The sequence below is a fragment of the Diuraphis noxia genome, unplaced genomic scaffold (genome assembly GCF_037042655.1).
Source record: "Diuraphis noxia isolate RWA-SAM2 unplaced genomic scaffold, SU_Dnox_SAM2 contig0001, whole genome shotgun sequence".
Classification (NCBI taxonomy): Eukaryota; Metazoa; Arthropoda; class Insecta; order Hemiptera; family Aphididae; genus Diuraphis; species Diuraphis noxia.
Genome location: NW_028301711.1, coordinates 34,093,511 through 34,109,338, shown reverse-complemented (window position 1 = coordinate 34,109,338; position 15,828 = coordinate 34,093,511). Strand labels below are relative to the sequence as shown.

Here is a 15,828-nt window from a genome sequence, read left to right as displayed (position 1 = left end):
GTTTATGACGTCAATACTTAAGTATTGAAATGTCATCGTCAATATGATTTCATTAATCCTTGTTGCCAAGTGACTTGTAGAAATTTAAATCGTATTATATTTGTGATTGACGTGCTTCTGTACATCAATATCTAGCATATAGCATATACGTAGTTTGGTTAACTTTTTTTAAGGTAATTCAGTAAATTAGTGATCTTATTTTGGATACTAAAAAAAATTAAAATCAGTTCCAGATATTATATTTTTGTTCTAACAGATTGTGAAAAATTTTGTTTTGAAAATTATTTTATGTTATTTAACACGGCGCGAAATTTTTGTAAATTGTAAGCGCAGCCAGATGTAAGCTAACCGGCCACGTTCGTGTATAGTAAATCTTCCTTTTTGTACAATTTATATCGGACAAAATGTAAAAGCGTTTCAGATTAATACTTCCATTAACCAATCAAATTGGTATGTAGTTTTGGTTCAAAGAAGATGCGGGTCAAACAATATTATATGTATAGCCGTATAAGTAAGTGATCGAGTTTGCACGAGAACAAACGCAACGATACACATTAGATGCAATTTTATCATGGTCCATGAATAATAATTATTTATTTTTTTTTTAAACTGTTCAAGGCATCAACTACATGATTATTAGCTGGAGTTTATAATATTAATAATAGCATGAAGCGCTAATATGCATATTTAGGTACATTGTCGGCGTGTTCAATCTCTGACTGATGATACATCGTTACGATTTTTTTTAACATTTCCAATGTAAAATATCAATCAACGCAATTGAGTATAATGCTTTGTATGTTAGACACTCAAGAGAACTTAAGTACCTTCAGTTAGTGAACACTAAAGTGATTAGTGTAAAAAGTAGTTTTTTATAAATTGACCATAAATAACACAAATATATCAATTCAATTTTTCAAAAATATGGTTGTTGGAGAGATTATATAAAATATTTGATATTTTTCAGAATTTGGAATTACACATAGATATTCCCTTTTTCTCTCTCTCTCAAAGAAAAAAAAATATTACGACAAATTGTGATGTGGTTGTAACAGATTTTTTTGTATACATTGCTAAAACGATTATTTTCCCCGTTATTTGTCGAGATTTTGATAAACACAGATAAGTATGGTAGTTAGGTATACCTATAATAAAATAGAGAATTTGTTCTATTATTTTTGAGATGTACCCGTCATATTCCCACGCAAAACTTGCACACGAGTTTTACTTGAATATATTCACGTAAATAAGGTTCTGTTTACCATATTTTTTTAAATAGATGATATTCATCAATGCTTTGAAATTATATACAAATATATTATACATATATACAATTATATATATAAATTATTATACAAAGCTTGTGATGAAGTAAACAAAAAGAGATAACTAAATCTTGTATCTGTCTTCTAGAATGTAAATATCAGTCAGTAACTAATTAATAATTAACTTAATTAATTAATTATATAGGTACCTACACTTATATATCAATTATATATGATATTAGTAATTTCGTGAAATAATAATGATATCCAATAACTGCGGTTAGTGTCATATACCTATACAAAGTGTAATAGAAAGACCTGTCAAAAAAAAAAATTATGCTAATTATACTTATGACAAAAATTGCTAATATTATATGATAAGTAAATAATTTAAGAAATATATTCGTGTCAGTAAATTCTAAAAAATCATATTTTTAAATAAATTATTACGTTCCAAATTAGTTTAACCAAAAAAAAAAATTTAATTTTAAAAAAATTCTAAAAAATAAGTTACTTGACTTAGATAAATCTTTTTACCATCAAAATTGTTCTTATAATCAAATTCAAAAATAGGCTATTTTTAATTTAACCAAAACATTTTTTATCAATTTTTAAGTTTTTTATTTTCAGTACTGAAAAATTAAAAAAAAAAAAATGTTATGTATCGCTAGGATCACTTAATGAACAAAAAATAAATAAATAATTAAAAAATATTAATTTGAACAAAAGTTTTTCCAAAAGTTATCTCTATCTGTTACAGCTTGTATATATTACTATACCGTAATTATGTATTTAAGATTTTAAGACGCTATAGAAATGCATTTCAGTCATTATAACGTCAATATACAACAATATCAAATATTAATTCATGGCCTTAATGTATGATGTGAATTATAATTAATTTATTTATCAAATTACATTTTGTTTTAGTTATTATAATAACAGCTATCTACCTTAAAGTACTGAATTATTCACAACACTACAATACATAATCTTAAACCGGTATTTTGTACTTTTTTATAAATATTTCTTATGGAAAAAATTACCTAATAATAGACTTATTATTTGGTAATTTTTACTAATTATATAGTGTACTTAATTCACAGAGGGAGGGTGAGGGTGTCATGTCCCAACTTCGGCTTATTTTTTTCTTATAAAATATAAGATAAACCAATTAATTTGTATAATATATACCATGATCTGAAAATTGGTAGTCAAAAATGCATATACGCATTTCAATAAAGTTGAGAGCATGCCACTTTAGTACTGTACTCGTATGTGCTCTATTCGATTCAATTTGAAACGATTAAATTTATAATGCATGTATGCATGCGTTTATGTACCCACCTACTTTATATTTTAATATAGTAAGATTTAAATATTTCAGGGAAAATTCGGCACACAAAAACGTAACGTTTAATAGTAACGATACGCTGACGATGACGCCTGTATTTCCATTGACATGGGTGCCGGAACTGAATACTGGAAAAGAAGACGACGTATTGGTATTACCCAACATTGCCCTCCTGGTAAGTATCCATTATAATAATAAAACATTGTTTAACGACACTGATCCATCAGCGATGGTGCAACTGCTGTAGACATAATAAATTAAATTCAAATGTGAACATAGATACCTGTCACAATATGTTCGGTGATCGATTGCTATACGAATGAGTAATCATTTTAAAGCGTGATGAAGTGACGTACCTATACGCAAAGTTGGCCCACCCACTTGGGCGTAGCAATTTGAAATCTTCACCAATATTTTGCTAGTTGTGTAATGAAGTGTTAATTGCAAGAATTTACAAGTTCAATTTTAGGATTTGCGAATTATCCGTAAAAACTAAATCTTCAGACAAAATAAGAATGAGTGGTCCAACTTCGCGTAACGCTGCATCCATGTCGTTCTTAAATGTCGATAAAAATTTTATAAACGGCAATGTAAATCAAAATATTGGTGAAGATTTATAGCCACCAATGTATCATACACCATAACCATAATATCAACCATGACGTGTATGCATACACTGTAGGTACACATTTCGCCCTTACTCTATTTTTAGTGACTTATCTCTGTTATATTATCATAATCATACAGAGAAGCGACTGGAGGGAATTCGATTACAATATTCACAACGATTTTTGATTTCACATTTTTACAGATTCACAATAATTGAAATGCGGTGAATAATATGAATAGTATTATTATACCTAATACATAATAATACCTATTTAGCAAAAAAACAAAGGTATACAAAGATATACTCAAATTTCAACCATATTCCTAAATAAAATTATTTTTCAATATTTTACCATAATATTAATGTTTTCAAAATATTATTTAGTCAATATGATTAAATCTTATATTGACCATTGGCTTTTTAGAATTAATATTAAAATTAGATACCTGTTTAATTTTTTTATGTCACCTGCTATTGATATCGAATTTATAATTTTACATATCTATACATTTATTGAATGCATAAAGCTATAACCAGATGTTAATTATATCATACGGTTGTATCAAATCATGCATTATTGTTATAATTTAAAGCAGGGGTCGGGAACCTTTGTGATATCAAGGACCAAAAAATAAATATAAATTGTTCACGGTCTACAGTGTGAATATATAACTACCTTATTTTATTTTAAATAAAAATGAATATAGTCATATAAATTGTTGCTTAATTAATTTTCAACTGTTGGGTGTATAAATTTAACAAGGTATTTATGTATATTGTATACAAACAATGTTTTAATCCAATGTTTTCATTTCGCACAATATTAGTTCGTGGTTTATTTTTTTTTTTATATATATAATTTCTTATTTTTTATTTTCTATACTAAACATAATTTTTAATTTTGGGTGGAATAAAATTACAATGAAGGCTGTGTGTGGATCCCTGATTTAAAGATTTGGATTTTTAGAGACAAATATTTTTGCTATAATATTTAGAATTATTGTTTTTCGTACAATCACGTTTTCAATTCTAAAATAATGTTTGTAAAATTAATTTTTTCGTTGTGTGTTATAGAGTTTTGCCAGCGTTATGTCAGAAGCCTCTTTGATCACCAGAATGGGTGTCAATCTACTTATTCGCCAAACGAAATCCAAACCATTTGTCAGACAAACGGCTAAAGAGTTCATGTTTGGTTACGAAAGTCCATTAGTGACTATAGGCAATAAGTTTTTGCCATCCTGGATCGCATTTGACAAGCTGGGCCTTATAGACAGAGTAAGTCTTAATATAATTTTCTGTATGAAAAAAATGTTTGTCCAAAATAAAAACTGAGTGAAAAGACTAAAAGTATCATATTATTGTTAAGATCTGAAAATATATAAAATATAGTTTTTAGACAATTATTTTAAACTTACAACAGGTATTAGGTACATAATATGTATATAGGCACTATAATATAACTATGTGTACAAGTAGTTAAAATTTATTGTATTTATAACATTAATATACATCACCTGTCAACTATTAAATTATTTTCATATGACTTTTACAGTCTTACGTTAGTTAAATTTAATATGATTACTGTTAATAAGACTCGTGAGCATGTGCATGATTTTACCACGAGGTACCATAGCTATTCTGGATAATTATTACGATTTAAGTCATGTTTTTTCCAGTAATATATATATATATTTCACATTTTATAATACTTATAATATGTATACATATTCATATTAATGCATATTTTTCTATTCTTTATTCTGGCACAATTTACGTCTATATACATCGAAAGTCTATCTGTAAAACTGAATTAATACATAAATTAGCTGTTGCATTAAGGCAGTTTTCCATTTATTCGACACATCGCTATAAAGTACGAGTATATCCATTAAAATTTTATTTTGTTGTTAAGATTGTGATAATAATATAGTTGCTATACAAAGTGATTATTTAACAGAAAACGTTTATCTTGAAGTATTAACGTTTTTTAAAATATTTCATTTCATACAATTTGGATTTGAATTCATTACCAAGCAATGTTTTTTGAAAAACATGCTTTACTGTTTTTCATCATTATTATAAGGTATTTTTACATTTTTCAAAGACAAAATAAATTTTTTATTTTTAATATACTAGAGCAGAATATTTTTTTGAACATTTTTATGTATACTATTTGAATTTCAAACTATTTATTAGTGTTTAGTTATAACATGCAAGCATTTCGCATATGAAGGAGCAACATTTAGACTTTAAAAACTTATGTTTATGACTAATCATTTAATCACTACCTACTTTTTATAAATTTAAATTTTATTTTAATAATTATCTGGGGTTAATAGAGCACTATAATGAGGTGTTTTTATAAATTTGGTTTATATATACTTAATAATTGTATATTTAAAATATACTTTACTATTTGACAGATATGGCTATCAATAATTGTATTGCTGAGTTCGCTCGCGTTGATGGTCAGTATCGAACTGCCTGCCGTGTGTCTTTTTATAAGCGCATATAGGTAGAAAAATGTTGAGTATGTATATTTTGTATTGGTCAATCATATAGTGTGTGTTAAGTTTAGGTATAATATTTTTATATACATATATTTATATATATATATAGGGTGTAACGACCGTTACAACATCTTTCTTAAAAATGTATGCTACATATTCTTTCAAATAAATGAAATGTTTAATGATGGTATAATGATAAACAATACATATACCTAATATTAAAATTAAAATTAAAATTGAGTAATCGTATAGCATAAAATTGTTTCCGTAATTATGGGTTAATACACTAAAATGAATTACTCTGTATAATCGATGTTCAAATTCTAGGTGTGTTCAAAATGAAACCCGTTACGCGGATCTGAAAATTGCATAATCATTTGTTTTTTTATGTCTATTCTCTATTCAAGTGTGTATGTGGTCTGACGTTTCTTCGCCTCTTCCGAATTAAAAACGCACGGCATACCTACGTGTTTATGTGTAGGTACCATAGGGTGTATGTTTTCAAATCGGCATGACCGTGCAGTTAGTTACCATAGGTACAGAAAATTGTATCCGAAGTTTGGATCATTCAAACTATGTGGTTTATAATACATAAATTATGTATTAAATTATAGTAAGACTCGAGCTAATGCTAATACACCTATAAAATAATGACCAATGATTAGATATTACAAAGAATCTTGGTTATTGTTCCATCCACAGTTGACCTCGATTTTTAAAACATGATTATTAATCATAATTCAAAAAAAATCTCTTGGTTGTGGTAAAAATATTATTTTGAATTTAATTGTTTGTTGATGAAAAAAATTACACACGCTCGTGTACGAAGCATTGGTATAATAGATAGTATAATATATTATTATACCAACTTACACATCGAATTAATTATTCAAATAATGGTTATTTTTTATGAATAAAAATACAGTATTTGACAAAATGGTAAACAAAATAAGTAAGGGTATATTAATATGTACACACCAAAAAAACAGGCAATCATATTTTGATAATTTCGTGAGATTTCCTACAACTATAAATACAATTAAATGAATTTTAATAAGGGAGTACACAAAACAATACATACATTAAAGTAAAAAATAAATATTTTATACCATTCTGTTGTAAATAACAAGATGTCAAGATACCTCCGTCTTCTCGTATACGAGCGTAAATAATAAACTATATGATTTTTAACAATATCTTTGAAATTTAATAATTTAAAAAAATCTACTCATTCCCTATCATGAATAAAACAAAAAATAGCCTTAAGCATTCATACAAATTAGAATATATCTACCAATAGGATGAGGATGGATATAATTCAATATATAGTTACGTTATTATTTTATAAACAGCATTTTATATACACTTCTTATTAAACTTATGTGGAAAAATAATAATATTTTCTAAAAGATTATTGGCTTTGTTCGTTGCACAAATATAACTCGAACTATTCGAAATCTGTCATCTGATATAAATCGCTATTCCTTTAATTACTTATGTATTTTAAATTATTTTAAATTTCAATACCTACTTCCTAGTTTCGAAAATAAAATAAGAACATAACGACTAAATACTTCAGCATTTATACCTTGGCACGTATTGACAAATAAATAATAAAATGTATAATTAATTATAGTATGATGATTTAAAGCACTTTCCACGGAATTAAAATATAGGTATTAACAAAATACAAAGTGCACCCCGCATTGTATCAAAAGTTCAACTAGTTTTTTCATTTTAATAATAATGTGACTGTGTATATTATTATCGTCATTTTTCGGCAGGTGACCGTTGTGATACATTAAATAGGTACATATGTAATAATAACAAGTATTTGTCAAGTTCTCAGGTGAGTAAATCACTGATTTAAATTTATTTAAGTTGTTAGGCATTGTGCTATGGAGGGTAAACACTAAACGATAACATCATATTCATTTTTATTTCGATAAACGTGGTTAATTCGATTGAATAATTTATTATAAATCATCGTTTTAATGTAGGTAACTCATAAAGTCATAATAAATCTCGTTTTTTTTTTTCATAACTATCTTAAATGACAAATAAAAGATCAACATTTTTAGTAGGTGTATTATTATGTCGATATTTATTTTACTTGAACAAGAATACATGTTTTACTAAAAATCACAATTGTTGATTTTTGCTGCTTAATTCAACACGAAATACGAATGATGTTGCTTAAGATGTGCTATTTTGCGAAATATTTCATTTTAATGCATCACTATACGATTTGTACACTCGATTGAGCTTTTTAGATTTCTATGCGAAGTATATTAAATCATATACATATAAACACATAATCTATAATAAATACTTACTAGCAGTATCCGTGCTGGTTAGGACATATTAGCCATATGTTTTTTTGTTTTTTTTACATGCTGAACACTTAACACTTGTTATTTATTGTACCTATATTAATACCTATATTATTCAATGGTAATAATAATGTTAACAGATAATTATGTTGCTTTTATTAAAAAATATTAAAATATTAATTGAAAATAGTAAATACTTATCTAAAATTAAGCATTTAAGCCGTGATCAAATGTATGGGAAAATTGAATTAAATAATATTATTTTGATGTTCACCAGTCGACCACCTTTTCATTACTATTGTAATAATATAGGTATTTTGATTTCTAATTACTATTTTAACATGTAGGTATCTATAACCATACTATACTATTTTCTTCAATTACGGGATTACGTATATTATAAACCAGGAACTTTATAAGATGCTGAAAGCTCGAGGAGTGCGTATTTCCTAACTTAATCTATAAGCTAGTAATCGTTTTCAACTTAATATGTGGGTATACACGGCCGAAAGACCGCCATTAAAGCTGTTATCTAATGCATAGGTACGATATATGATATTATGTTTTACATGGACATTATTTTATTATTTTCTTTTCTTTCTTCTATTACCACTTGAAGTGACGGTTGTTCTACTGTTTTGTGTCACTGCAGATGTACGACTTCACTGGCGACAGCGCAACGATATACACAGGATCAAGCGATGTGTCCAAGTCCGGGACCATAGAGAACTACAACAGGAGACCATATCTGCCGCAATGGCCAGCTGCCCCTTGCAACAAGGTGACGGGTGCTTCGGATGGTACTAAGTTTCCATCAGTGTCAGAAAATGGCACACAAATGATGTTCTTCAGGAAGTCTCTTTGCAGAGCAATTCCGATGGTACGTTGTACGGTGCGCGTATTACTACAAACCCAGTGGCGTATTTAAGGTTTTTCCTCCTCTAAGCACTTTCCAATTCGCCGCCTTCATCCTTCCTACAATTATTTATAAAACATATTTAAATATACAATTTATTATATTAAAAAAGATACATTGAGATACATGTAGATAGATGATTAATTTTGAGCGAACAAAAATTAGCTGAGTTTCATTTCATCAAATGAAAAATACTTTTTATAATTTTGTAAAAAAAAAATTGTTGAAATTTTTCGCCCTCCGATGTTGCCGCTCTAGGCCCGAGCCTACAGGGCCTGCACTAAATATACGCCTCTGCCAAACCACATGTTTCGTTTGACCTCACGGGGACGCTGAAAAACTTAATTTTTTTTTTTAAATATAAATTATTTGTTGCTAAAACCACTCGAGCTAAAATTCTCAACAAGTATGCTAATGACATTAGATAATTTCTAGGTTATTTTGTATTCGATTTTTTCTTAAAATTTCAATAAAATTCACCATATCTTACCTCTTAAGAAGTTATTGATTATTATCCTCTTAACAAAACCATTCCATTTTCACTGGTACATTGTGAATTCGACATTTTAGAGTTTTCGTTTAGTTTTTACGAATCGATAGAATGATGTGTTACCAGCACAAAACGCAAGATCAACATGGATATAACACCCATTTTTATTTTTACAATCGATTTTAGGTGAAAACGGGTAAACTGTTTTTGCACGATGGCTTGCCAGTGAACAAGTATATCTTCGAAAATGGATCATTGGACAACGGTGCTGAGAACCCGGCTAATAAGTGTTTTTGTCGTAAAAACAAATGTTTGAAACCGGGACTGATCGATGTCACTGACTGTTATTATGGTAAGATTATTAAATTCCGTATAATTCTGAGTTCATACCTTGGTTGTATATATTGTTACCATGATACTGCAATGATATACATTCATAAACATATTTTGATCGCAATGCCGCCGTTATAAGAAATTGTTTTAAAGTTCAAATTTTTTTGGTTTTATATTAAGGTTTTCCTATCGCATTATCTTACCCTCACTTTTACCAGTCCGACCAATCTATATTGGATGCCATTGAAGGAATGACTCCTGATCAAAAACAGCATGAAACCTATTTTCTCATCAACCCGGTAAGATGATAATAATTATTATAAATATTTTAAAATATATAATATTACGATGATTAATATTCCACATTGTCATTGAGCGTTTTCCAGAGATCGAAAATTAAACGCATAATCACAATCTATTATATTATTTACTAACTATTGTTTGTGTTTATATAGGAAACGGGTATGCCCACACAACTGTACGTCAGAATGCAAATTAACATTGCTCTAGGTGACATATCGGACATGGCAAACACGGAACATTGTAGCAACTTGGTTATACCATTAGTTTGGACAGAGATTGTAAGTACCAACCCATTTATTTAGTTCACAATATTATTCTGTTACTATTTATTATGACTACGCATAATAATAAGGCAACGTAAAATGTAGTAAACAAAACGAATATAATATAATTTTTGCTAGCTCGAATATTTATGCCTTTTGGAGTATTTATTATTAGTACAAAGCACTAAATAATTTGTAGAAATAAGTCATACGGACGTTTCACAAAAAAAATAAATAAAATAATATTGCAATATAAAACAAACGATATTAAATAATATATTTTATTTAATCTGATGCAAATATTGAAATAAACGATTACTTTTAATAGGTTCACAATGCTAAATTTAAATTCTTATAAAAATAATAAGCTCCAATAATTGACTAAGGTTATCATCTCGATGACACTAATGAGGTTAACTCGCATGATTTTCCCGCAATTCTAATAAATGAAAAACCTTAATAATCTAACACTGAAAATAGGTCAATACGAACAAGTCAATACAAATAATTAATTAACCCAGTTTGAAATCTAATCGAAAATCGGCCGTTATAACTTAAGTTGAAGTTCTTCTCTAACAATCCCTTGTATTCTGTACATTATTTTATCAATATAATTTTATATTTATTTTATGAATATCAACATTAATTCATCCAGGCACTTTTGGGTTATCACTCCAACTTGATTACAAACGGGTGGTAAAAATATTTTTATTATTGTTCACTGGTCAGTCATGCATGCTGGCGATTATATTAGCACAAAATAGATTAAATTTATTTTTAGTAACAACTATTTAACTATTATAGTAAACATGAAACTTTCAGTATTTAGACATTGTAAAGTTAAAGACGTAATCATCGTCATTTGTAGGAAAATATAAATAGTAAATTCCTTCAATTGAAAATAAAATTCATATTTCATTATTCCTTAAATTATTGAAAACCGTCCACAATGAATTTAAAAACAATTCCGTACTGATATCGTGTTATTCAAAGCTGCCCGCAATGTAGGCCGGGGAGGGCCACGCCACCCGCTAATTTAGATAATACCTAATTTTTATTACATTTATTTGCATTTTATATAGCAGTCTTGGAGGGCGATAAGGAAGGAGATAACTGATAGGTGACACAAAATTGTTCGTCAGTTTTCAATATCACTAGGTATTCGGTATTTGGTTTATTTGTATATATTAGAAGAAGATCTTATTTGGTACAGTAATTGAAGTGAAAAAGAAATTAAAGATAATACAGATTTTCTTGAACTTTTAAATGAAACAACATTTTTCCCATCAATAAAAAATTTTATTTTAATAGCAATAACCCTTCCATCAACTACTTGTAGTATTGAAAGGTCATTTAGGTATGTATAATTTTATTAATATGATTTTATAGTGCTTCTTCTTTGACATTTTTGTTTTTGCTTTATATTATAGCATCCATAAAAAATTAAAAACTTGGCTTCGTAGTAGTATGACACAACTCTGTTTGAATGGTTTAGCACTTTTGTACATTCATAGTGATATTTAAAAAAGTCAATAATCTGACATTGTTGAAAATATACCTAACCTATATTGAGCTTTTCTGCATGGAACCACGGCGTGTTCAATTTTTATTTGACGATAATGATCAATGATGAATGAGTCATGAATTATTTATTATTAATTATTTTTTTTCATTTATTATTATACAGGCTTATTTATAACAACAACATAATATTATACATTTATATATGTATATGTATATACTATACTTACTATATAGTAAATAAATCATTTTTTTTACGATGTGATAAAAAAAACAGAATTATGGTAAGTGTTAAAAAATCCCCTAGCTATAAAAATCCCCCCCTCGAGAAAAACTTCTGCGGGCAGCCTTGATAATTTTACCATTTTATAACTATGCACTAACTAACCAGTCAAAATTTATTATGAACTAATAAGACATTATTTATGTGCCCCGGCCCAAGCGTCTTCTCGGAGGATAACAAGCGTATACCCTGCATACCCGGTGCACACACCTATGGTAAAGTGTACCTACAAGTCCTACTACTTTTTGTCAAAAAAAAAAAATGATAATAATAATAATAATAAAACCTTTTCAAATTGTTAAAATATTAAAAATTAATATCCGGTACAATGACAAAGTAAATAATAAAAATTTTGTAACAAAAAATTGCTTTTTGATCGTGACTTGAAAAAAAATAAACTTATATTACTCAAATATTTATACAAAACGTTTAAATCAATAATTTCACACTGTACCCATATATTGTATTACATACATACATACATACATCGTGAAATATATAAAAATACAATGTGATTGGCCTTCAAAAAAACTCAATAAAACGATAAACAAAAAAACAATCCGTAATATGTATAACACTAAAAATGTATGTGGGATACCCTTCACTTTTATTAACTTAATTTATTTTTTTTTAAGATAAGGGACATTTCAAAATTTTTACTTGATTGCTGAAAACAAAGGAAACTTCTATATAGGTAGTGTACTTTAACACATAAAATCCGACGAAAAAAATATTGGACATAGGAACAATTTTCAAACTCGCTCTCGTTTGCTGAAATTGTATGGAATTAAACTTATTCAACCAATGCTACGATATGAAATCTTTAAACATAACATATATGTCGCTTTATTAATCAACATCTCTGTTCATATGTACAATTAAGCGAAATACCGTCAGTGATTTTAATTAAAAAACATTTCTCCAGGTTCATAAATAAAACAAAACTGTCACCAACAAAAAATCTCAATTAATCATTTTAAACAAGACACGAGACACATACAGTACCAAATAGCTTAAAAGGGTAATCATTAAAAATATGTATTTAAATGACGTTCCACGTTATTAACAACCAAATGGTTACAATCCTAGTTAAGAAACTAAATTTTCAACAAATAAGAATAATATTGACAATGTAAATTAATTTAATTTAATTTTTGTAAAAGAGATCTCAAAAATATAAAATTAATATTGCATTCAAAATATCCCTCTTTTTATAATTCGGGTTTTAGTGATGATATAATGTTCAATAGACAATGTTATGTACAAAATAAATGGCAAACATAATATTATTTTACTTTACACAGTGGGTATAACCTGGAAATGATTAAAAAAGTTATTTGTGTACCTAATGTGAAATATTGTAGTGATACGTCTAAAAACAAAGAACAAAAAATATCCAAGTTGTGAATAATTATAAAAAGAAATCCTTTGGAAAAAAAATATATATATTTCTAAAACAATATACTTTGTTTGACGTTTCAGGGATTCGAAAAGCTACCGGATCACATGCTGAACAAGTTCTTCGTGTATCTTCGGGTCGGGCCGGTAGTGCTCGTGGCGCTCAAGTACGCGTTGCTGGTCGGCGGCGTGGCGTTCATTGCGCTCACCGTACTCGCGTCCCTGTTCATACCCATCGACGACGAGCTGAGGTACCGTAACTCGTCGGCGTGGCGGCGCGAGAGCCAGACGCTGACCGCGAGGGACTCGACGCCAACGATACGCATGCCGATACCCGCGGCCGCTGTGGCCGGCAAGGAGATGAACACGTACTACAACTCGATGTTGGACGGGGACGGCGCGGCCGCGGCCCGGCTCAACGACGACCTGTGCAGTCGTCTGGACGTGGTTCACGAGGTAAGGTCGCTCAGAAGCAGTTGCACCGGATCGGAGTTCGAAGACGAAGACGACGACGACGACCGAATCATCTGACCGACCGGACGCGAAGAATAATAATATTGTTATTTATAATACAAACCGATGACGCAACAGCATTTTGTCTCATCGATATTGTGTAGTAATATTATTATTATTATCAAACAGTTATTATCATTGTCGAGCTGTACGATGTATGTATATGTATGTATGTATATATATATATACATATTATTATGTATTTCTGTATATAGTATATATTTTAATCTCAATGCCATTCGAAGAGAAAAATCAAAAAAAATTGATTTAACTTTTGATCCATCACGTTACGATGATTGCCATTCCTCGTTTTTAGACCGTAATAATATTATATATTATTATTATATTATACCTACGTACATGTTTTTTCATTAATGCATAATACAATATAATAATATGGTAATATACTATAAGTAATATATTATTATATAATATTATATCGATGCAAAAATGTGATAACCTAGACTTAAGTTATTAAAATGTGATTTTATATTTTATTTTATTTTAAATTATACACTGTTTACTCACTTTTCGGTGTCGGTCCCTATGCGATCGGTATAATATAATATTATTATTGTTTATAATAAGTACGTGCTGGTTTGTGGTCGATCGTAAATTTCTTAAAATAACCCGAATAAAAAAATTATACGACCGTTGTATTTCTGTTTTGTTTATTTTATCACTCCGTTGCGTCAAGACTTGCGTAACTTGCGTACGTCTTGGCGCTTCTCGGAAATTCTATGGATACCTGTGTTTCTTTTTGTAGGTAGTGGTCATCGACTTCGCGTTTAAATAACTAACGCCCACCTTAAATTAATATTATATTATACCCAAACAACCACCTTAAAATTAAACCGCAGTGGCGGGTTTACCGTAATAATATCCATCGACCGACAGTTATTTTACCATCACTAGAATTAACCTCAAACAGCACTACTTATTTTATATTCGGTATAATACTAGATCAATTGACCACAAATCAAAAGAAAAATATACATATCGATCGCATTTACCTAAAAGTCCAGTTTTCATACATAATATGTATAATATGAATAATATTTAATATATTTGACATTTATTTTATGTACGCAAATATGGAACAATGATATATAATAATTATTTTTGTTTTTTTTTTTGCAGATAAGTCATATACAAATATTATAGTACTAATTTTATTTTAATTTTTAATTTAATATCATAGTATATGTTATATAATATATATACTGGCCAAGCCATATTGAAATGTATCTTTAAGGCTGTCATTAGTCCATAAGTGTTGTATATTGGATTTACTTGTATTTATATAAAATAAATATAAATGGATAAAAGTATTCTTTCAAAAAATCTTATAATTTGCTTATATTGTCGAACCTATAATATGTAATGTACCAACTACGTGCACAGTTGGCACTAAATCTATTTGATTTATTTGGATTAATGACTTGGAAACTCGAATGTTTAGATGCAATAAATTTTAACGTGCCCCGTGAGCCAAACATGTTTTTTTACGATCACTATCTACGTCCATAAACTATTTCCTTAATACCTACCTACCGAGCTAACCAATTACATAAAGTCGAAGTATTGTGATAGACGTTGCGCCTATATAAAACTGCACGCGCTAAAACACAAAAGTAAGAAACCAGAATCCATCCGGATGGAGTGCAATAGAAACGAGAGACGCGACTAGTTTTTATGCATTTTATTATAATGATAAATGTTATACCTACCTACCA

The 15,828-nt window shown here is 28.6% G+C and overlaps 1 protein-coding gene across 2 annotated transcripts in view; it reads left to right on the top strand.

Moving 5' to 3' along the window:
• The window catches only part of LOC107173201 (scavenger receptor class B member 1-like), an 88,971-nt gene extending 73,389 nt beyond the window's left edge, over positions 1–15,582 (top strand). For both annotated transcript variants that reach the window (XM_015523635.2, XM_015523636.2), the window contains exons 4-10: positions 2,653–2,794; positions 4,304–4,504; positions 8,725–8,952; positions 9,665–9,830; positions 9,992–10,110; positions 10,267–10,392; positions 13,664–15,582. In XM_015523635.2, the coding sequence (XP_015379121.1) occupies positions 2,653–2,794; positions 4,304–4,504; positions 8,725–8,952; positions 9,665–9,830; positions 9,992–10,110; positions 10,267–10,392; positions 13,664–14,110 (1,429 nt within the window). In that variant the 3' untranslated portion in view covers positions 14,111–15,582. The remainder of the gene's footprint in view (positions 1–2,652; positions 2,795–4,303; positions 4,505–8,724; positions 8,953–9,664; positions 9,831–9,991; positions 10,111–10,266; positions 10,393–13,663) is intronic.
• Positions 15,583–15,828: the final 246 nt, after the last annotated feature.